The sequence below is a fragment of the Bubalus kerabau genome, chromosome 23, assembly GCF_029407905.1.
Source record: "Bubalus kerabau isolate K-KA32 ecotype Philippines breed swamp buffalo chromosome 23, PCC_UOA_SB_1v2, whole genome shotgun sequence".
NCBI lineage: Eukaryota > Metazoa > Chordata > Mammalia > Artiodactyla > Bovidae > Bubalus > Bubalus kerabau.
In genome coordinates, this window is record NC_073646.1 from 3,025,461 (window position 1) to 3,049,256 (window position 23,796).

Here is a 23,796-nt window from a genome sequence, read left to right on the forward strand (position 1 = left end):
TTAGTGGCTGTACTTATGTTTGCAGGGACACAGCGTGGCCAGTAACAGTCCCTGCAGGCCAGCTTCCCTGCCTTTTCCTCCCACACAGACAGCCTCCTTTTCAGACGTAGCAGAGGATCACAGCCCATGTTGACAGCCTTCTTCCTGTTCCAAGATGTGGAGCCAAGTGCTCTCCTGGTTCTTTTAAAGGGCAGGACTGTTAGAAACAAATCTGGGTGCTCTGAGTTCGTTCCGTGTTGTTCCACAACAGTCTGGTGATGAGTAGGCCCATGATGTCACTCCTGGAACGCTTTAGGCTCAGACTGGAAAGGCTTTTCTTTTTAACGGTTGTGGGCACAACTTTTGTGTGTTTCCGATTTAACTTTGCACTATCTAAAAATCCTTCCTTAATGGCCATCTAAATTTTAACTGTACATCTGGCCACCTCTCCTAAGTGTTTTTATGTATCTCACTGATGAAAGTTTTGTGGTCACTCTGTTGACAGGTTACCATATTGTGTCCAAAACCATTTTAGTGGCAGCACGGGCCCATGTGCCGGCCACAGTTGGATGGTCAGCGTGCTTTATAGTCCCGCCAGCCTTTGGTGTCTCTCTGTGTTGTAGACATACTTAATCATTCTTCTTGTCTAATAATTCATCCCCCCAGCCTCTCCCCATAGTTAAAAATGTGTGCTGTGGTCTGGGGCTCTCGCTTGTATTTGAGAGACACATTTTCACAGCTCTGAGCTACTTGAGTTTTTTTGGTGCCTATTCTTTTGTTAAAAAACAGTCTTGATGGTTTATGGATTCGAATGAGATATATAAATTTATGTAGTCATTTGTGTGATACAGCTATTTTTATAACAGCTTATTGAGATACAATTCATATACTGTATAATCCACCTATTTTAAAAGTGTGTAATTCAGTGGTTTTAGTGTATTTATGAGGTTATATGTCCCCACTTTCCAATTCCAGGACATCCTTCTCATTCCAGAAAGAAACCCCCGACCCATTAGCAGCCACTCTGTTCTCCCCTCCTGCCAGCCCCAACAACCACCAGTTTTCCTTTCTTTGTAGATCTGCCTCATCTGGACATTTCACACAGATGGAATCACACAATGTGTGGCTTTTGTGTCAGGCCCTTTTCACATCCCATAGCGTTTGCATGTTCATCTGTTTGGTAGAGTATATCAGTACTTCCTTTTTATGGCTGAGTATTCAGCTTTTTTATAGCTGCAGTGCATTTTGTTTATTCATTTATCTGTTGATTGTCCTTTCCAGCCCTTTTAGTTATCTATAATGATGCTGCGAACATGCTTGTACAGGATTTGTGTGGACCTGTGCTTTCATTTCTAGGAGTGGGATTGCTCGGTTGTACGCTACCTGTTTCCTTTTGAGGAACTGTTGTATGTTTTCTGATGTGGTTGCCCCATTTGACATCCTACCAGCAGTGTGAGGGTTCCAATTTCTGTGCATCTCCATCAACACTTGTTATTATCTTTTTGATCCTGGTATGTGTGAAATGGAATTTCATTGTGGCTTTGACTTGCATTTCTGTAGCAGCGAATGATGTTGAGCCTCTTTTCAGGTACTTTTTCGCCATTTGTATGGTTTTTTCCTTGGAGAAGTGTTTACTCAGATTTGTTGACTGTTTTTAAATTGTGTTTTGTTTCGTTTTTAATTGAATTGTTTGAGTTCTTTATACAGTCTGAATGCAAGTCCCTTATCAGATAGATGATTTGTAAATATTTTCTCCCATTCTTTGGCTTGTTCTTTCACTTTGTTGGTGGTGCCTTTGAAGCACAGAAGTTTAAAATTGTGATGAAGTCCCTTTGATCTGTTTCTTCTTTTGTTCCTGTGCTTTTGGTTTCATATCTAAGAAACCATTGCCAAAATCATAAAGATATACTCCTGTATTTTCTTCTAAGAGTTTTCTAGTTTTATTTCTTACATGTAGATCTTTGATCCATTTGAGTTAAATTTTGATGTGGGAAAGGCAGCCACCTTCATTTTTCTACGTGTGGATATCCAGTACCATTGGCAGAAAAAGGCTTTTTCCCCTTGAAGCCTTGGCACCCTTGTCAAAGATTGATTGGCCATAGACTTAGGAGTTTTCTTCTAGACTCTGCTCCGTTCACCACCGCGTGTATCGTTACACAGCACCACACTGTCTTGATTACTATAGCTTTGGAATGAATTTGGAAACCAGGTAGTGTGAGTCCTCCAGTTTTGTTCTTTTTTTTTGAGATTGTTTGGCTATTCTGGATTCCTTGAATTTCCATAAGAATTTTAGAATTATCTTGTCAGTTTCTGCAAGGAAGCCAGCTTCTTTTAATAGGGATTGCAAATTTTAAAAACTTGTTAGGTTTTAAAATTTGTTTAAATAACTAAAAAAACATAAAATTCTTTAATTTGGAGGTAACTTGGGTGTGCAGTGAGCATTTTGGCTCTAAATCAGTTACTTTTTCAAGTTGTTAAGCATTATCCACTACTGTTCTTTTTGAGCAGCTTGTTTCTTCTTCATCAGCTGTACCTTTCATGTGCGGTTGGCAGTTCTTGGACTCTTCTTTCCATTTGGTTACTCTCTGTGTTCCGGGACTGCTTAGGTACCCGCTCTGTTTAGCTGTGGGACACAGTCTGAAGCTGGTCTTTTTGTTCAAGCCCTGGGTGCCTTCTGTGCATCTTGCCTTATATCATGTGTGGGTGGGTGAGCAGGGGAGGGGTTCTGGGATGGGAGACCCTGAGGTCACAGGTTTGGACCAGCTTGCTCTGTGACAGGCCACAGAAGGTGTTCAGGGAAGGCCAGCTGAGCGGGGCTGGGGGTGTTGGAGGCGCACGCGGTGCTGAGGGAGTGGGTGAGGGCGGGTCGATGCTGGGTGGGGGGGTCGTGGGCGTGCAGACCGGGCAGGGCGAGGTTTGAGCAGGAGGAGACTTCAGAGTAGAGGGCCGCGGCCAGGGCTGCACGTCCGAACATCGGGCGGCCTGCCTGTGCTTGGTGGCGGCTCAGCGGCATCTAGACTTCGTTCAGAACAGCGAGCCGCCTTGAACCTTACCTCTCTTTTCCTGTGCCCCCAGTATGACACGGTTCCCATTCAGTCCAGCGTGGTGTTATGCTCCTGCCCATCCCCATCAATGGTGAGGACCCAGACTGAGTCCAGCACGGCCCCCGGCGTTCCCAGCGGGGGGAGCAGGCAGGGCCCCGCCATGGACGGCACCGCGGCCCAGCCCCGGGCTAGCGCCAGCGCTCTGCAGCACGCCGCGCAGCCCCCGCAGCCTCGGAAGAAACGGCCCGAGGACTTCAAATTCGGGAAGATTCTCGGTGAAGGCTCGTTTTCAACAGTGAGTACACGCCGCTGCCGTTTGTTTGTTGGACGAGGGTGTTCTCCTTGGGAGCACTGGCCTTTCTCAGGACGTGGAGCTGGGCGCTGAGATGCTGTGGTGGCGCTCCACCCCAGAGGAGCCTCTCGGGCCCCTTGGGGATTCGTCTCCTACCTGTAGTGAAGGTGGCTTGGGGCTGGCTGCCACCAGTCAGATCAGATGGTTAAAATATCGAAGCTGTGATTTTCGTAGGTGAAAGCTTTAAAAGGCATTTCATGATCTTGTTTTTAATTTTCTAAAAAATCCAGTGAAATTTTATTCTCGTCAGGCATCACAAGTGACATTTCATATCACTGTGTCCCATTGGCAGGGCCCTGGGAGTCTTCTCTTCCTTAGATTGGACATCAGTATTGGTGTCAGTGTCTGTTCATAGTTGTTGGGAAACATCCAGTTCAGATCAGTCGCTCATTCGTGTCCAACTCTTTGCAACCCCATGAACCGCAGCACGCCAGGCCTCCCTGTCCATCACCAAAAATTTTCCATTTATGAAATATTTCAAACTACAAAGAACGTGACATACTACAGCTCACCCATGTTCCCAGTATCATTTTAATTGTTAACTTTTGCTCCGTTCACATTTTTAATTTAGATTTTTTTATTGGCAGTATTTAAGTTATGAAAGAATTGGGTCCTCATGATAAAAATCTTCAACTTTAAGGATAAGGCCCAGTAGGTCTGGTACTCACAGGTCCTTTCAGTAAGAGAAAAACTGTTTTGGAAAGAACCTTGGGTGTTCTGCAGTTACTTGCACGAGTCCAGTAAAAGAAGCAGTGTTCTCCCTTCTCTCAGCTGGCCCTCACAGGATGTTTATGTTGCCTGGAAAATGAGGACGTGTTTGTGACGTCCCCCCGGTGTCCCTGGGTTTCCACCGTGGGTGAAAGTGCGTGCCATATGTTCTGGATGCAGAGAAGCCCCAGCTGGTCTGGTCTTCCCGGTGCTCAGCAAAGCCCGAGAGCCCGCAGGCTCTTTTCTGGCGCTGCTGGGAGTCCTGCAGCCTGCGGCCTCCGATTACGTGTGCTGCCCGCAGGTCTCTCCCACCACTCTTGCAGCAGGTCTCCAGGGCGGGAGTGGAGGAGAAGAGGCGGCTCCCAGGCTGGGTGCTGGAGAGGGGAAGCCTGGTCCGCTGCCCACGGCTCCCTGAGGGTGCTCCTGCCGTCAGCTTGAGCCGCGTGGACGGACATAGGAGACCTGCGTGGAATGTGCAGTTCACGTGACAGAAGGATGAGACGGCGTCTCCTTCAGAGAGGGCTTCGTTACACGCTAGCGCCCGAGCCACGCGCTTCCTCTCTCTCCTCACCTGGCCAGCGCGTGCTGCTGTCAGCCTTGCGTCAGTCGTGACCTCAGGAGGCCGGCCCTTCACCAGCCCCGCTCCTTACCCTCCAGCAGCTGAGGGCAATCCAGGGTCCCTCTTCCACAGAGATCCTTCCAATCTTTCCGCCTGAGCACGTGTAATCCAACCTTGGTCTTACTGACTGCAGAGCTTCACACAGTGCCCAGGGTCACTTGTGATGAACTTGAGGGATTCTGTAATGGGATAGAACTCACAGCCCTGGAGTAGACAGGTTTGCATCTGCTCGTGGGTCCTTGGCCGTTCCCTGCAGGTGTTATAGGAGAGGAATTGGAACCGGCTGGTGGAGGGGGGGAGGTGCCCCAGCTCACTGCCAGGGGGGCCATCGGGCACTGGGAAGTTGTTGCTCAGGTTGTGCCCAGGTGTGTGTAGAAAGGTCTCTTCCCTGTTGTGTGGGGCCCCACCGGTGCTCTGTCTCCGGGGTTGAGGGTCAGGCTGTGCCAGGAGAGGGCACAGCCGGGGGGTGGTGCTGGCATGCTGGGGGTGGCTCTGCCTCCGTTTCCCGCACCCTCCAGGCAGGCGTGGGATTATAGCATCTGCAGGGGGCATCAAAATCAAGTGAAATGGATGGTAACCGTTATTGGTAAAAGCCCAAATTCAGGGCAGCCTTTTGCAGTGAACATGTACTAGGGACATATCCATAGAGTTATTTTTCTGAAGCAATTCCCGATACCCACTTGGTGGAGGTATTACTTGCTGCTGCTTCCCACAGTTTGTGAGGGTTACGCTAGTGCTAAGGTTTGTGAATATATGTTTCACTGCATCAAGGAACATTGGCAGATGCTGAGGATCCTTCTGGAAACATGTGAGGAATATCTGTTTGCTTTACTGTGAGAACACGTTGCCTTAGTCACTGACCACGTTTGTCCGCACAGGGCGGGAGTGTGTAAAGAGGGATTTCAGAGGGGGCGGGGTGGTCCTTGTGGTTGGTTGCAGGGTGCCTTGTGAGACTCTGCCCTAGTGACATTGGGTGTTTTTTCTCTTCTTTTTCCCCCTTTTCTTCCCAAACCAGGTTGTCCTGGCCCGAGAACTGGCAACCTCAAGGGAATATGCTAGTAAGTAACTAACTCCAGCGAGCTAGGTTGCTCAGTGTCTAGGAAGCAGGGACAGCGCCCCGGCCCGCGGCCGCCTGGCTGCCCCTCCCCGGAGGGCTCTGCGCTGGTCTCGGGGGACAGGGCACTGTTGGTCTTAGAGATCACAAAGCTGGTGGGTGTGTTTTGTGAAACACTTTTATTTGTGTTTGATACTTTATGTGTTGTGTCTTTAGTTGTTTTCTTACCATTTCCAATTGCAGTAACTTGCTTCTTTCTTAAGTTAAAATTCTAGAGAAACGCCACATTATCAAAGAGAACAAAGTCCCGTATGTAACCAGAGAGCGAGACGTGATGTCGCGGCTGGATCATCCCTTCTTTGTTAAACTTTACTTCACGTTTCAGGATGATGAAAAGCTGTGTATCCTTTGAACACTCAAAGCCTCCGAAATGCCATGCCAGTGATTGCTTATTGTTTTGGAACCATGACCCTGTTTTTGTTTTCAGAAGTAACCCCTTGCCTGGAAAGGAAAGGGTAGCATATTCTAGATACAAATGAATTCACATCACTTGCTTTGGGACCCCTGGGATTGCAGACAGTCACTGAAGTCGAACATTGCTTCAAGGGAGATCATCACAGCCACTTTTGAGGTTTTCTATTGGTAAACTTCGTAGCTCAACTGTTTCAGTGCTGACGTTGCTACACCTTTACTGAAAGGCGTTTCTCCCACTCCTCTTGACCAGCGTCCGTGCAGCACCTATCAGGTGTCACATCCTGTGCACAGAGCAGGGACATGAGTGAGAAGGGTCGTGGGCATCCAGGGCTCCTGGGAGGTGGGCACCACTCTGCCCTCCCTGGCCTGGGGCTCTGGGGTTTGGTTGGAAGGGGCTTCTTTCCCAGGCTCGGCTGCCAGGTGAGAAGTTCAGGGAGTGACCCCCAGAAACCCAGAACCTTTATCCCTGCCTCTGGGGCTGTCCCCCACCCCCGTTCCGCCCCTCCCTCCAGGGCTGTGCTCCCTGCTTCTCCACCCTGCCGATTCTTTGCTTTATTTCAGGGCATCCCCTGAACTTGTTCCCTGACGTGTCCTCTAATCCCTGAACACTGTCATTTTTCTTGCTCCTTTGCTCGGGGTTGGGGGGCTTTGTCTACGCCATCAGCTTGTCTGTTGTTCCCTGGGCAGCCGGGTCGGCCGGTGCTCCCTGCTCCCAGCCCCTCTCCTGCAGCTGTTCTTCCAAACCCAGCCTTCCCTGGCCCCTGGATGCCCGGAGACGCTGTCTGAGCCCCAGCAGACGCTCTTGGCTGCAGCTCGATGGGGGAGGTCACTCAGATTTAAACCTTGTTCAGGCTTAAACCTCAGTCTGTGCATCTGCTCTCTTCCTTCTGCCCTTGGGTCTCCAGAGCCCCTCCCCACCCCCCCACCTTGGGGTGGACCTGCCCTGAACCCCCTCCCCTCCCACCCTCCTCTTTCCACTCTCCACCTTCTGGGTTGAAACTTGTCTTGATCCTCTTTCCCCTTGCACAACGCTTTCTGTCTCCTTCAGCCATCTGTTGAATGTTGTCTTTGGTTCATTGAGAAGGCCTTGTTGAGTGCCGGGGTGGGAACACGGTGGTGTGTGAGGTGAGGGCTCTGCCCTCGGGGGGCTTGTGTTTCCCTGCGGAGTTAGATCTACACGGATGATTCCTGGCTGTGTAGGAATCAGGCCAGTGGGAGGTGGGAGTGTTGGAGTTGCTGTTTTAGTGGTCGAAGGAGAGGCCATCAGCCAGAGGCCTGGACGGAGCAGGGGCAGGTGTGGGTGGGTTGGGGGGCACCGGGCCCAAGAGACCAGAGTCCCAGCAAGAGTTCTGGGTTTTCTTCTGAGTGTGGTGCAGAGCCCAGCAGGGTCTGGGGCAGCTGCCGCGTGCTCTCACCCGGGCCGCTGCTGGGAGGAGGCCCTTGGGAGGGGGCAGGGAGGCTGGGGCCTCGGAGCCTGTGCACGTTGCTCCCGCACCTGACATGTGTGGTGGCGCCTGCCACTCGAGACCCCGAGGTCAGGTTGGTGTGCAGACTCAGGGGCAGAGGGCCGGAGCGGGCCCAGCAGGGCAGAGTTCCAGGGAGCGGAGACGGCAGATCCCAGGGCCACGGCCAGCTGGTTCCAGTGAGGGTGCTGGCTGCCCGGCCAGACAGCGCCGGGTAGGCCAGTACTTGGGCGGAGGCCTGAACTGTGGATCGGCCCCCAGGGAGGTGTGGAGAGTACAGTCTGGGGTGGGGTGCGGGTCTTGAGAGGGGCTAGGAGGTACAGCTGGTTTTCCTGATGTTGCGCTCTCAAGGGGACTGGTGAAGGGGTCCAGCCACCACGGCCTGCGGGGCGGGGAGTCCTGCAGATTTGTTTCCGGGGTCGCAGCGGGTGCGCCTCTCCACCTGGCTTTGGCATCACCTGCCCCCGCCTGTGTGCTGCCAGGGGTCTCCTGGGGACATCGGAGCACCCCTCAGCCTGCTCTGGGTCTCACTCTGAGGCCGCCTTGACCCCTCGTACCCCATGCTCCTCTCTGAGCCTGTGGGGCTCTCTGGCCAGTTTTCTGGAGTCCCAGGCCTGGGCTTCCAGCAGGGCCCCTGGAGAATGCGTCTTGTCATCTGGGAGGCTCCAGCAGTCGCACACGCTGATGGCGCCTCCTCCCAGGGTCAGGAGCCGTGGGAGCAGGCCCTAAGACTGGGTGAGTGAGCTTGCTGTCTGATTTTGGACGGGATTGGCCAGAGTAACGCAGGTGGAGGGGACTCTAGGTCTTTGTCCAACAGTATCTGTTGCTCTTGACCTTTTAAGACCACTTTGAAAGCCTGTGGAGATTGCAAGGGCTCACTTACCTTTGATAGGAGTGAGACCCGGGGAGGGGGGACTTGCACTCTACTCAAAGTCTTTTGTGGCGCACAATGTGTTGAAAGAGAAAGTAAAGGAGACACTCTGCCTGAAGCAGATCCCCAGCGTGCACGGCATCCTCCCTGTAGCCGTGATGTGCCTGCTGGGGAGAACGGCGCCTCCTGCAACTGCAGGGGTAACCTCCGCCCCGGGATAGACAAGGCAGAGCCTGGAGATCCCCCTGCCACAGCCTGAGAGCAGGCAGGTTGGTCCGCGAGGGGACTCCTGGGCTCTGGCAGCCTTTTCGCCCTCTGGAGGTTCAGCTTGACCAACTCAGTCCCTGCTCCCAAGAGAGGCTGAACTCAGAGCAGCCCGCCTGCCCTCCCTCCCTGGGTGCGGGGCAGGGCTGGGCACTGGAGCCAGACGGCCAGGGTGCCTTTCCTCTAGCAGGGGTGCAGCTGGAGGGGCTTCAGGGCTGCTGCCGGGCCAGCCTGCGTTCTTCCTCCGCCGCCCCCTGCCCGCCCTCGGTGTCCTCTTGCAGCCTGGGGACAGGCATGGTGCACTGGCCCTCAGGAAGCTGCGCTCCAGGCTGGGTGACCTTGAGCCAGTTGCTTAACCTCTCTGGGCTGGGTTTGCCTGCAGAGTGCAGGCACTGGGCTCAGCAGGCTCTCCGGCTCTGCCACGGGCCTGTGCTCCTCATCCCAGGAATTCACCTATTCCTGCTGAGAGAGCAGCCTCGTCTCCTGCCTTGAGGCCTTCGCTGTGCTGGGGAGGAGGAGCGGAGCCATGAGGTCTGAGGGTATTCCTGGGGAATGAGGAACGTGTGTGGGCAGAGAGAACACCGGCTTGGAGCCGTGATCCTCAGCATCTGTCATGTTCAGAATCGTCGGTCACTAGCTCCCTGGCTGGGCAGAGAACTCAGAGTGTCCTTCACACAGGAAACAGGAACTCGGGGAGTGGGCAGATAAGGGGCAAAACCTGTGAAGCCAGAAGAGGCCCCATGGCCAAGCCTCTCATGGGGGCTGCTGGTCTCTGGGAGACCGCGCTCCTGCGCTGGAGAGGCACCGTGGCCAGTCCAGGGCCGGTGGGACCTCTGCTCAGAGTTGGCTGGGCTGGAGTCTGCAGGCCTCTGGCGAGGCTGGCCACGGGTGCCGGCCTTCCCTGAGGAGGGGTCGGAGCAAGGCAGGGAGGGAGGGGCCCTGGCTGAGACCCTTTGCTTTCCCTGGAAGTAAGGTTGGTTTTCCGCTTCAGCTGCCTGTTACACGTTGTTCTAGTTGGAAGGGCTTGGGTAGCCACGGAGGGGGCCCAGTCAGAAAGTTTCGAGCAGCTTCGGTTGCTGGTTTCTTCCCTCTTGGCCTTGTCCTCCCTGCGCCACAGTGTCAGGCACCTTCCTCCGTGGGCGATGCAGGGCCTTGGGGAACAGAAACCAGATGGAACACCTTGACCACAGGCCACCCCCGGCGCCATTGCTCAGGGTGGGCTAGGCCTTGGGCCACCCCGTCCCTGGCGGCCTGTAGCTTCCATTAAGAGGTGCCGTACTCCATGGGGAGGAAGCAGTTCTGTGGGATCTGTCACTCGCGTCAGCCTTTAGTCCGCTTTGAGAAAGGGAGAAGAGGAGCGAAACGGCACACTGCGGTGTCTGAGGGGAGAGGGGACCACAGAGAGAGTCAGAGTGAGCCAGACAGGGTTTCTCCCCCGGAACTGCTCACTTCACATGTGCCGGGAGCCTTCTTTTCAGGAGCCTTTCCGTGACTTGGCGCCGCACAGCCTGAGGTGCGAGGCTGGCGCAAGCTGTGAGGGTGGAAGCGCTGCCCGCATCTCCAGCCGCTCTCTTCACAGAGCCCACGGGGGTCTTCTGTGGACGGGCGTCCAGAAGGGGCAGTTGGCTAAGAGGCCTGTGTTTCTGTGCTGTTGGTGAGAACCCCCGGGGGCCTGTCCTGGAGCCAGGCCAGGGGATCCCTCCAGACCCAGCTCCGCAGGTCTGTGGAGGGCCTGGCTGGGGGCGGGGCAGCTGTCTCTGGCCACAGGTACCTTCAATTTTCATTAATTAAAAAAAAATTGCTACTGGGCTGCTAAGATTAGTTTAAAAGAATGACTTTTGCTGTCTTCCTTAACCATGCGATGTTTAGATTTTGGCCTTAGTTATGCCAAAAATGGAGAACTACTTAAATACATTCGGAAAATCGGTTCATTTGATGAGACGTGCACCCGCTTTTACACGGCCGAGATGGTGTCCGCCCTGGAGTACTTGCACGGCAAGGGCATCGTCCACAGGTACCGAGCTGGGGGCTGCCGGCTGCTCCCCAGGCCTGGGCTCAGCTCTGGTCTCCTTCCTGGAGGGCGGGCTGCCTCCCTGTGAGAACTAAGAACCTGGCGCCGAGAGGCCGTGGGCCTGAAGTACCAGGTGAAACCGGTCAGATGTCTTTTTCACCAGGCTAATGATTCTCTTCGCCATCTTGGCTGCTGCTTTTATTTTGTCAGCTTCTGTATGTACTTACTTCTGGTCTCATTTTCCAATAGTCAAATTGAAAGTATTCATTTGAGCTTTTTTTTTCTCTTATAAATTTTTTTTTTGGTGGTAGTCGTAGTAGAATACACATAACATAAAAATTTATCATTTAATCATTTTTCCCCTCCTTGTTTTATTGAGAAGTAGTTGACATCCCTAAGTTTAAGGTGTGCGTTGTGATGGTTTGATTCACATTGATTGTGTAATGATACCACAGAAGGTTTAAAGGTTCTTTATAAACATGAGAGATTATACTTCAGTTAAAAGCTTATTAAAATGATAGCAGTTATGAAATGATTGATTCGAATGTCCTCACTGGATCAGTTGATACTGTTCGGTGCTAACTTTAGACTTGTATTCTTGGTTGTTCGTCTATACAGATTATAGGTATTAACCAGTTCATTTTGTTTTTAGCTAAATTTGGAGTATGTAATGTTACTGTTTCAAATATTTCATCTCAAGTGTGAAAATCTGCTTTCACAGGGACCTGAAACCAGAAAATATTTTGTTAAATGAAGACATGCACATCCAGATCACAGATTTTGGAACAGCGAAAGTATTATCCCCAGAGAGTAAACAAGGTGTGTGTTTCGTTTCCTGCAGACCCCGCTCCAGGCTTCAGATCCAAATCCCCTTAGAAACCGGTGGAGTGCAGTGCCTTGTGCCCGTCTTTAGGGACAGTTGTTTGTAGTACCTTCGTTGTTGTAAAGAAGATGCTTGAGTGTTCCTCAGGGAAGCCCCTGCCTCCGGGCAGCTCTAGCAGAGGCCTGGTTGGTGAGTGCCTGGTCTAGTGGGGGCCGGGAGGAGGCTTCCTCGGCATCCGTGGTTGGTCCTCCTGGCCTTGAGTGGTGCTGGGTCCCCAGGCGCTTTCTGTACCTTGTCACAGGGCCTCGGACGCCTGCCGTGGCTCACCCTCCCTAGTCATCTTCCTGGAAGTTTCTGGAGTGTCTCGTTTGTTCTCATTTCCCACGCAGGGGTGTGGGCTCAGTGTGATCAGCTCCCAGTTCTTCCTTTTGGCACTGTGGGTTCCCCAGGGCGGGGGGAAACACATTCACGATGCCCACTGTCTGCCTGTCTCCTGTGTGCAAATGCCAGGGGTGGTGGCCCCAGCACGCCGATCACACGTTCTGTAAGGTCACAGTGAGTGGGGGCTGGCTTTTCCTGCTGGTCCAGTGCACGTTCGTCATTGCAGACCCTCCTAACCACTGCCCCTCGCTGGTGTTTCCTAGCTGGATTATGTGCCGTGACAGTTGCTGACAGCCTACCTGGGGTAGAGGAGAGCCTGGGTGTCTTAGCTAGCCAGGGGCTTCTCGGCCAGGGTGGGATGCAGGCATCTTTCAGCCCTTTAGGTGTTTGTTGACTGGAAATGATAAACTTCGAGGTTTACAGAATGGCAGTTTAACTCAGAAAACTGTGTTCAGGTGTTGGGGTAGAGAGACCATGAAGTTCTGTGTAGTGAGGTTGCAAGAAGCTCAAGGCCCGTGTGTGAATTAATAAATGACCCTGAAAATGAACCTTGGGTGTGGGGCCAGGTGTGACAGAACTGCCCTGACCTGAGACGCTGCTGAAGGGACCCCCACGTAGAGCCTGTGCTTCTGCTGGGGCTCGTGGGTAGCCGGGAGACAAGGACCTTGATGGGGGGTGGGGACAGACATGCTGGGGTGGGTAGAGGGTTTGCTGGTGGAAGGAAGATTCAGACAGAAGCCTCCACTTTTCTGCAGCTGCTCTTTTCATCTGTAGCTTCTTGGCATCTCTGTTTTTTTCTCTTGTGTCTGTTGAAGAAACCAGGTCGTTGTCTCGCAGAGCTTCCCAGAGTTTGTCGATGGCACCTCTGTGGAGTCCTGTAGCGTTCTCCTTTCCCTCTGTACATCTTGAAAGTCGGGAGTTGGATGTGGCTGCTTGATGACGTTCAGGTTCAGTCCTTTTACCTAGCGGCTGGTGTGCGTAGCATGTTCTTCATTTGGGAGCATGTAATGTCCAGTCATCTCTCCCTCTGTGATGTCAGCAGCCCTTTATAGCTGCAATGGCCTAGATCTATCTGTTCATTAGAGAATGCAGAGTGATCGTAGCCCAGTTCTTTCATTCTGGAGCTGGAATTCTTTAAAGAGAAACTTATCCTTTGCCACTATTTGGTTAACTAGTGACATTGATTGTAAAGGAAAAACTGGATAAATGCTCGCTTCTTTCCCCTTTATTTACAGCTTTTGAAAAGTGTGAATTGGTTCACTGTCCTGATGACCAGTTCATCAAAAACATTATTAACTCCACCTCACACCGTACACAGAAGTTAACTTGGATAGATCAGAGATCTGAATATAGGAGCTAAAACAATTACACTCTTGGAAGAAGGCATTGGAATAAATCTCTATGACCTTGGGTGAGGTAGTGGTTCTTTAGATACAATACCAAAAGCATAAGCAGCAGAGCAAGTTTTAAAACTTTGGTGCTTTGATACATTAAGAAAGTGAAAAAGACAACCTGTGGGATTGAAGAGGAAAAAAAATTTTGGCTCCTGTATCTGATAAGGGACTTGTACTCAGAGTATATGAAGAATTCATAACAACAACAAAAAATTTTTAATGGGTCTGAATAGACGTTTTCTCCAAAGATAAACACCAAAGAAGATAAACAAATGGCTGATAAACACATGAAAAGATGCTCAATATCACTCATTAGAGAAATGCAAATCAAAACTACGAGATATCACCTCACACCAGTCAGAATGACCTTCATCAAGAAGTCTACAAACAGTAAATGCAGGAGAGGGTGTGGAGGAGAGGGAACGCACTTGCACTGTAGTGGGAATGTAAATTGACAGCCACCATGGAAGACGGTATGGAGATTCCTTTAAAAACTAGGAATAACATCACCATATGACCCAGCGGCGCCACTCCTAGGCATATACCCTGAGGAAACCAAAATTGAAAAGACACGTGTATCCCGTTGTTCATTGCAGCACTGTTTACAATAGCTGGAACATGGAAGCAACCTAGATGCCCATCGACAGATGAATGGATAAGGAAGTTGTGGTACATACACACGAAGGAATATTACTCAGCCATAAAAAGGAATGCATTTGAGTCAGTTCTGATGAGGTGGATGAATCTAGAGCCTATTTTACAGAGTGAAGTAAGTCAGAGAGAGATAAATACTGTATTCAAACACATACATATGGGATCTAGAAAAATGGCACTGAAGAATTTATTTACAGGGCATCAGTGGAGAAACCGGAGAAGGCAATGGCACCCCACTTCCGTACTCTTGCCTGGAAAATCCCACGGACGGAGGAGCCTGGTAGGCTGCAGTCCATGGGGTCGCTAAGAGTCGGACACGACTGAGCGACTTCACTTTCACTTTTCACTTGCATGCATTGGAGAAGGAAATGGCAACCCACTCCAGTGTTCTTGCCTGGAGACTCCCAGGGACAGGGGAGCCTGGTAGGCTGCAGTCTGTGGGGTCACACAGAGTCGGACACGACTGAAGTGACTTAGCAGTGGAGAAACAGATGTAGGGAATAGACTTATGGGCTTGGGAAGAGGGGAGGAGAGGGTGAGATGCATGGAAAGAAGTAATAAGGAAACTTGCATTACCATATGTAAAATAGATAGCCAACGGGAATTTGCTGTGTGACTCAGGAAACTCAAACAGGGGCTCTGTATCAACCCAGAAGGGTGGGATGGGGTGGGAGATGGGAAGGAAGTTCAAAAGGGAGGGGATATATGTATACCTGTGGCTGATTCACATTGAGGTTTAGCAGAAAACAACAAAATTCTGTAAAGGAATTATCTTTCAATTAAGAAATAAATTTAAAAGGATTTAGAAAAGAAAATACATGAAAGAAAAGAAATAAGAGCAGAAATTGGTGAAATTGAAAAAAAAACAGTATAGAAATTTAACAGAGCCAAAGTCCAGAGGGAAGAGGCTGAGTGGTCTGGGGAAGCCAAATGTGAGGACCATGGGTCTGAGGGGGAGAATGCCGCTCAGTGTTACCAAGTCTTTGTAGAAACACCCAATCCCATGGGGGTCTTTTTGACACTGTCATTTTGCCCCAGTACAAACAGAGTTGGGAGGCAGGTATTATTTCAACAGCATTTGAAACTTAGAAACGTTGGCGCAATCTTTTGTTGTGCCTGTCACTTTCCTGTGCTTCCATTATCTCTTTCTGCCATTTAGCATCCTTAAGACCTTCTCCAAGCCAGGCTTCAGCAGTATGTGAACCGTGAACTTCCTGATGTTCAAGCTGGTTTTAGAAAAGGCAGAGGAACCAGAGATCAAATTGCCAACATCCGCTGGATCATGGAAAAAGCAAGAGAGTTCCAGAAAAACATCTATTTCTGCTTTCTTGACTATGCCAAAGCCTTTGACTGTGTGGATCACAATGAACTGTGGAAAATTCTTCAAGAGATGGGAATACCAGACCACCTGACCTGCCTCTTGAGAAATCTGTATGCAGGTCAGGAAGCAACAGTTAGAACTGGACATGGAACAACAGACTGGTTCCAAATAGGAAAAGGAGTACGTCAAGGCTGTATATTGTCACCCTGCTTATTTAACTTCTTTGGAGAGTACATCATGAGAAACGCTGGACTGGAGGAAGCACAAGCTGGAATCAAGATTGCTGGGAGAAATATCAATAACCTCAGATATGCAGATGACACCACCCTTATGGCAGAAAGTGAAGAGGAACTCAAAAGCCTCTTGATGAAAGTGAAAGAGGAGAGTGAAAAAGTTGGCTTAAAGCTCAACATTCAGAAAACGAAGATCATGGCATCCGGTCCCACCACTTCATGGGAAATAGATGGGGAAACAGTGTCAGACTTTATTTTTGGGGGCTCCAAAATCAGTGCAGACGGTGACTGCACCCATGAAATTAAAAGACGCTTACTCCTTGGAAGAAAAGTTATGACCAACCTAGATAGCTTATTCAAAAGCAGAGACATTACTTTGCCAACAAAGGTCCGTCTAGTCAAGGCTATGGTTTTTCCAGTGGTCATGTATGGATGTGAGAGTTGGACTGTGAAGAAGGCTGAGCGCCGAAGAATTGATGCTTTTGAACTGGGGTGTTGGAGAAGACTCTTGAGAGTCCCTTGGACTGCAAAGAGATCCAACTAGTCCATTCTGAAGGAGATCAGCCCTGGGATTTCTTTGGAAGGAATGATGCTAAAGCTGAAACTCCAGTACTTTGGCCACCTCATGCGAAGGGTTGACTCATTGGAAAAGACTCTGATGCTGGGAGGGATTGGGGGCAGGAGGAGAAGGACAACAGAGGATGAGATGGCTGGATGGCATCACTGACTCGATGGACGTGAGTGTGGGTGAACTCTGGGAGTTGGTGATGGACAGGGAGGCCTGGCGTGCTGCGATTCATGGGGTTGCAAAGATTTGGACACGACTGAGCGACTGAACTGAACTAAACTGAAGACCTTCTGTGTTTCTCAGCACCATTGCCTTTGCTGGCTCGCAGCAATATACAGTAGGGACTGCACACCTATGGAGATTTTATTCAGAGCGCAGTACCTGTATGTCTGGGCTTGGGCTTAATACAAGGTCTCCAGGAGAACCATCTCTGGAAGAGAGGGCTCCCTGTTCTTGCTTCAGTTTAGTATGTTGAAATTTGCAAATGTCATGCACACTTGTAAGAATGTCAGTTACAATTCAGTCTATAGGAAATGACCATTTGATCAATAAATTTTTGCTTTTAATTTTAAAAAAAAAAGTGAAAAAGACAACCCATGGGGTTGAAGAGGAAAAAAAAAATTCAGCTTCTGTATCTGTACCCACAATATATAAAGAACTTATAACAAAAAAAAATTTTTTAAGGGGTCTGAATAGATATTTTCTCCAAAGAAGAGAAACAAGTGGCTGATAAACACATGAAAAGATGCTCAAGATCTTAGGGAAATGCAACTCAAACCCACAGTGAGACACCACTCCACACCCACTAAGACGACTGTGGTCGAAAAGACCATAAGAAGCATTAGCAAGGATGGGGAGAAATCGAAGCCCTCCTATTCTGCAGGTGGGGTTGTCAAATGATGCAGCCGCTTTGGAAAAGTCTGGCAGTTCCTTACAAGGTTAAGCATAGTTATGTTGTAATTGACAGTTCAGCTTCTAGTTAATATATCCAAGAGAACGGAAAAACGTTCATATAAAAGGTTGTACACAGTTGTTCATAGCAGCTTTATTTGTAATAACCAAGGAGTGGAAACAGCTCAGGTGTCCATCAACGGATGAACGGATAGATGAAGCGTGGCTCTCTGTACGTGGAGTGTCATTCAGCCTTGGAAGGGATGAAGTTCTCATACAGGCTGCAGCCTTGGTGAACTGTGAAAACTGCTTGAGTGACAGCCAGCTGGGATCAGGACAGGGCTTGTGTTGCGTGGATAGGTCAGTTTGGGAGTCCTGCTGTCTTAACAGTATTGTCTTCTGATGCTTCACTGTGGAATGTCTTTCTGTGTATAGCTTTTGTAATTTCAAATTTTTTTGGTAGGTTTTGGTATTATAAGCTTTGTGCTTCTTTTGTTAAATTTATTCCTAAGTATTTTTTATTTTATTTTTGAGGTTATTGTAAATGTAGTTGTTTTCTTAATTTTCAGATTTTTCATTGAGGGTGTTTAGGAATAGAGTTGACCTTTTTTTGGTGTACTGATCTTACGTCCTGCGGCCTGAATGGACTTGTGTATTACTTGTGATAGTTCTTGAGCAACTTCCTGGGGACCTTTTATGTACAAGATGGTGTCATCTGTCATTAGAGATAGTTTTACTTCTTCCTTTGCAACCAGGATGCCTTTTGCCTCACGTTCTTTCCTGCTTTTCCTGGTTTGAGCCTCCTGTTGAATAGCGAGAGCAGGCATCCTTGTCTTGTTACTGATCTTCGGGGGAGAGCTTTCAGTCTTTCACTGCTGATGTTCACCACTGAGTGTGATGTTCCTTGTGGGTTTTTCATGGTGTCTTTATCAGGTTGCGGATGTTCCCTTCTGTTCCTAGTTTGTTTCATAATTCATCATGAGGAGCATTGAATTTTGGTAGATGCTTTTTCTGCATTTCTTGATCAGGTTGGTCATGTGGGTTTTGTGCTCTGTTCTTCATTTCTTTATGGCTGTGCTGGGTCTTCGTTGCTATGCACGGGCTTTCTCTAGTTGTGGCAGGCGGGGCTACTCTGCTTGGCAGTGCACGAGCTGCTCATTGTATTGGCTTCTCGTTGCAGAGCAGGGGCTCTAGGCGTGCGGGCCTCAGTAGCTGGGGTGCACGGGCTTGGTTGGTTGCCCCACAACATGTGAGATCGTCCTGGACCAGGGGTCGAACCTGCATCCCCTGCATTGGCAGGTGGATTCTTAACCACTGGACCACCAGGGATGTCCTTGTTCTTTATTCTGATGATGTGATGTCATAAATTGATGGGTTTTTAACGTGCTGAACCACCCTTGCATTCGCAAGATAACTGCCACTTGGTCGTGGTGCACACTCCTCTCTGTGTTGCTGGATTCAGTTTGCTTGTCTTCTGTCCAAGGGCTAACAAGCACATTTTGTGGGGTGTTTGCTGTGCCTCGCATGTGGGTTCACGGGTAAGTCAGCGGCAGTCTACACTTTCAGCTTTGGAGACATTGTGGGTGTCTTCTGACCTCAGCAGCACCTCGGGGTCCGACTTGCAGATCTGTGGTGGCCAGAGTGGTTTCCAGCCCAGGGTACTGGGCAGGTGTTTTGAATCACTTGGAGGGTGGAGATAAAAACCCAGCGCAAACACTCCTCCTTTGGCCTGACCCTGTGGCCCCTGTTGAGTGGGCCGTGGCCTGGAGGAGGCAGCTCAGGTCCACAGTGGTTCTGGGCCTGGTCTCCAGGGCCTGGGGGAGTTTGCCTCTGGCTCATCTCTGAGCTTCCAGGGGAAGTAACTGGATTATCTCTGTGGTTTGCTCCTGTGCTCTCGGGCTCTTACCTGAGTTTCACATAGAAACCTGCTGTTTGTGAAGCTGGAGAGGAGAACAGTCCTTGTTGTCACTAACCTTTCAGTGAAATGGAGCATTTTTTTCAGTTTGAAGGTGGGAGCAGACGTCTGTCAGTAGAAACCACAGATGTGTGCATGTCCTGTCCCAGTGAGCACGGTTCCTGGTCTGTTGTTTGTGCTCACCGCCGGATCTTGTTAGTGCATTAAAAAAAAGACACCAGATACTGGTACCTTATGCGTTTATTACTTTAATGTTTTGATACTTTCATTATGTATATAGTCTTATGTATTTTACTTTATGTCTTTAGAACATCATTCTGAGGACAGGAGTTCTTTTCCATACTGTGGAGGAGTGATTCATCTCTAGACTAATGAAAGAGCTCCTTCCTGGGGGTGTGACTTAGTACACTCCCAGGGTCTTGGAGTCCCTTTAAGAAGGTGGGGCTCCTGGGAAGAGGAAGCAGCAAGGGTCGCAGGAGACAAGCAGATGTAGGCCCAGAAAACTTACAGCAGTGGCAGCAACAGCAACCCGGTCCAGTGCCATCATGATTTGCTCTTTAAAGCCCTGCTGTGCAGCGGGGGGGGGTGTGTGTGCGCGTCCTGTCCACTTTGTTTTATGCAAAATGTAGCTATTGCAAAGCATCAATGCCTCTGCATACTTTGTGATAGCCTGAATTATTTAATTATGTGTAATGCATATCTTTTCATATAAAATATATTTCTAGAGATTTTTAATAGTAGCATTAAAAAAAAATAAATCCTGGAAGAAATGCACGCTTCTTGAACAGAGCAGGAACGCTGCCCGGGCACAGCGTCTCGCGCGGCCCAGCCCCTGACGGGTTGGGCGTTTGTCCTGCTGTCTGTGCCAACTTCATCCTGGAGGCTCAGGTGCCAGAAGGGGGACCGCGGGTCAGAGGGCACACCTGCCTCTTCTCTGTGGCTTTCGGTGTTTGTTGGAAAGTTGCTCCCTAGAGTGACATCATCTCACATCCCCACCGGTGGCACTGCACGGCCTCCCTCCTCACGCCCAGTCAGCGCTGTGCATTCTCTCTCGTCGCTGGTTTGATGGCTGTCCTGTGTTGAACGCGTCAGTGATTCATTGTGAGATTGAAGTTTTCACTGGGCTTCGGCTCCTGCTGTGTTTTCTTCCTCTTGTAATCATCTCCGAGCTCTTGGTGTATCCGGGTCCTGGCAGGTGCAGGAGAGTCCCTGACCTTGGGGACCAGTCACAGGTCGCGAGGCCCTAAGAAGCTGGGTCCCCCAGCAGGACTGAGCACCCCTCGGCCCCAGGAGGGCGCTGGGTGGGGGTGTGCGGGGCCTCTGTCATGGGTGCGCCTGGGGCGGGGGGTGGCTGTGGCCTGGGGGGTGGGTCAGGAGGAAGAATCCCCAGCTCTCTCTCCCTTGGGGAGGCCCTGGTGGCTGCAGGGCCTGGAGACCAAACCTGGGAACAAATGGGGACGAGGCAGCAGGGCGGCCTTGTCTGTGTTCCTCAGCCTTTGGAGGTCGTTAGACGCAGTCAGGAGGTCTCCCCCATGGGAAGCCCTGCTGGGTGCCCACCCCAGGGATGGCAGGTGGGGAGCGGAGGGCCGCTGTGGCCAGCGGGCAGCAGACCATTGCATGCAGAAGTGGTGTGGCCACGGGCCCTGGGCATTTTTGCCTTTCCATTCTGGTATTAGGTTATTTGTACCTGTGTGCGGTGAAGACTCCAGCTGTGGGCAGACATAGCACAGTCTGGCAGGTTTACTGCAGGCAGCCGCACCCCATCAGGCTGTTTGAGGCGGGCCTGAGCCAAGGAGCCCAGGACAGAGCCTTCAGCCTGTGCGGGAGGCGCAGCGTGGCCCCCCGACTGGAGCTCTGGGTGGAGCGGGTGGTGGGCTTCGAGAAGGAGAGACGAGAAGGCGCTCTGAGCTGTCCTGCCTCCCCAGCTCTAGAGCAGTCCGCACCGGGCTGGCTGCCCTGCGGCGTGCGTGGCCGGAGCTCGTGTCTGAGAGAGCGCTGCTACAGCCCCTGGGCCTGTGGGCTTGGAGAGGTCCTGCTGAGGGGCTGTCTGGCGCCCTGCCAGCGTGCTTAGGTGCACCCCTGGCTTCTGCCCGCTTGGTGATGGCAGCCGCTTCCCACCCCCTCTGTCTGGGAGCCAGTTGTCCACAGCTGAGGCAGGGGGCCAGCAGGCGGGCCCCTCACCTTGGGGCCTGTCCCTGTTCTTAGCGTTGTCTGACTTCAGGTGAGCCTGCAGGGCCGGGCCCCTCTCAGGGGTTGGTGTGTCACGTTGCACCTGGCGCACTTCCCAGGTCGGCTCAGGTGAACAGAGAGACCAGTAGTTTCTAGCCCAGGTTATTAAAGATGGTGAAGGAAAAGTCAGCTTGACCGCAGAGGGTCAGGCCAGGTGAAAGGGTCTGTGTCTGGAGCCCGCGAGTGTTGAGCCAGGCGAGGTGCTCTGTGTTGCCCTGTGGGGAGCCATCAGAGGGGCCGGTGCCGTGGGTGTCCCTGGGGACCCACCGGTGGGGTGACAGTACTTGACAGCAGGATGCTCACGGGAATCCCCGGCCCCGTGTCCTCTGGCTGTGGGTAAGGACAAGAGCGGCTGCTCCGTCCCCATCACGGGGACGCCTCCGGGGGTGGGGGCGGGGGGCATGCGGACTGGCCGTGCCCACAGTGCAGCCCTGTCAGGGCTCCGGGATCCCCTGGGGCGATGCGGCGTCTGCCTCCTCACAGCCGGCACCAGACCCTGCAGGGCTGCAGTTGACCTTGGAGAGCCTTGCACGCGCAGTCAAGGACTAGCGGGGACAGAATGTTGCAAGGGGGTCGGGCCGCCCGAGTCTTATTCCCCTTCTGGCCCCTTGGCTCCATGAGCGGTTGTTACGAGGAGAGGGTGTCCCTGCAGGGGGGTCCAGTCCTGGCCCCACACTGCATGTGTGCAGGGCTGGTTTAGGCACCCCGGCTCCAGCGGTGAGCAAACAGGAGCCCGTCTGCAAGGTGCTCCCGGCTGACAGCACGCTGGGCGAGGGCCACTCGGGGGGCGAGGGCCACTCGGGGGGTGTGTGCGGGAGGAGGGCGGGCCAGAGCACTGCCCTGGAGTCAGGGCCACCTGGGAGCCTCGGGGCAGGGGCGGGCACCAGAAGGGGGTGCAGGGGGTCCCCAACAAGTCCTGCTCTCGGGAGGGTATGGGCGGATGGCGGGTGACCACGGCGTCCTGAGAGGTGAACGCCGACAGCAGCATCCACGGTGGAAGCGCTGGCGCAGCATGACCGTCTCCTCTCCCCTCTTCTCATCAGCCAGGGCCAACTCGTTTGTGGGAACAGCCCAGTATGTCTCTCCAGAGCTGCTCACAGAGAAATCGGCCTGTAAGAGGTAACCTGCTTTCCTCTGACCCATGCTTCTCTCTCCTCTAAAGTGCTGGTACTTCTTTCAGGTGAAATCAGTAGTTAAGAGAATGCCTTTCATGGCCTTTACCTCGCTGAGCCTCCTTTGGAAGAAGTTAGCGTTTTGCCTTTTAGCCAGCATCTTTCCTTTGATAACCTGCGTGTTAACTTTATTGTCACTGCTTATCCTTCCTGGGTGGTGGTTGCTTTTATGCTCTGAGATTTGGTCTTGCTCCTGTCGGAACTACTGACTGTGCAGTGGGGAACAGCATGGCCAGCAGGTCTGTCTGATTGACCCGAGGCTTCCTGCCGTGGCCTGGAGCCCGGGGACCCTTGGCGCCACCTCTGCTCAGGTCAGCTGCTGAGTGTGCCACGCTCTGCAGAGTGCAGGGCAGGCCCAGCCGGCCCTCCAGGAGCCAGGCCCAGTGGTGGCCACAGGCTGGAGGACCCAGGCAGAGGCCTCAGTTGTGGAAATGAGAAGTGCAGGGGCTGGGATGTTGTTCCCCGAGGGAGGTCCGGAGCGTGGAGAGGGTTAGCGACGGGCAGTGGGCAGTGGAGGTAAAGCAGGTGGGCGCCAATGGTCTGGAGCTTGGGGCATCTGGGGGGCTGTCTGGAGCAGGCGTGAGGCAGGCGAGGACGGAGAGGCGGCAATAGGAGTGGGCTGTCAGGGTTCAGGGACAGGTTCTGTGGTGAGGTGTTTTCGGCTCTTCCTGCGCTGGGCCAGGCCCTGGGCCCGCAGGTGCCATCAGAGCTGACCAGGGCCCACACGGCCAGTGTCTGTGCCCGTGGGCTGCACGGCCGCCTTCCTGGCGCGACAAGCCCCTGCCAGAGGCAGGAGAATTGAGGATGGTTCTGGGCACAGCAGCTGTTTCTGAGCCTGAAGGCTTTTCAAAAACTCTTAGGGAGTGGATGGATCCACCGGGCACAGACATGATGGGTAGAAAGATGTTAGGAAAACTTGGCCATCTTAGCAGTTGCTGAGCTCTTTGGTTTTTTGTTTTTTAGTTGTTTTACTGAGTCAACAGACTTGGAGCTCTTCCTGTGGCCAGACGCTGTTGTGGGTCAGGGCTTCCCCGTGGGGCAGTTCTCCCGCCAGGGGACTTCTGGTCTAGACAGTTCTGATGTCACACTTCACGGCCGGGAGGCACTGGGTGGAGCCGGGGGTGCCGCCCAGCGTCCCACAGTGTGAAAGCCCCAGGACAGCAGGTCCCAGACGCCCCAGGGGCCCTGCTGAAGAGCCCTCTTGCAGGCGCGCTCAGCCAGCCTCTCCAGTGTGTCCCTGCTGGCCGAGAGCCGGCTTTTCCTCTCGTTGGAGTCACTTTTAGAAAGAGGAAGCTCTCACTGCTGATAGAGGAAGGTCTCCAGGCTCTGCTGAGGAGAGGAGGGCACAGGGGCGCTCATCTGTGCGTTTAGACCTC

General features: G+C 51.9%; 1 protein-coding gene across 2 annotated transcripts in view; it reads left to right on the forward strand.

Annotated features, from left to right (window-relative positions):
* PDPK1 (3-phosphoinositide dependent protein kinase 1) overlaps positions 1–23,796 on the forward strand; it is a 69,290-nt gene that overhangs the window by 27,084 nt on the left and 18,410 nt on the right. For both annotated transcript variants that reach the window (XM_055562474.1, XM_055562472.1), the window contains exons 2-7: positions 3,055–3,318; positions 5,718–5,760; positions 6,020–6,157; positions 10,698–10,842; positions 11,561–11,658; positions 22,292–22,367. In XM_055562474.1, coding sequence (XP_055418449.1) covers positions 3,112–3,318; positions 5,718–5,760; positions 6,020–6,157; positions 10,698–10,842; positions 11,561–11,658; positions 22,292–22,367 — 707 coding nt within the window. In that variant the 5' untranslated portion in view covers positions 3,055–3,111. The remainder of the gene's footprint in view (positions 1–3,054; positions 3,319–5,717; positions 5,761–6,019; positions 6,158–10,697; positions 10,843–11,560; positions 11,659–22,291; positions 22,368–23,796) is intronic.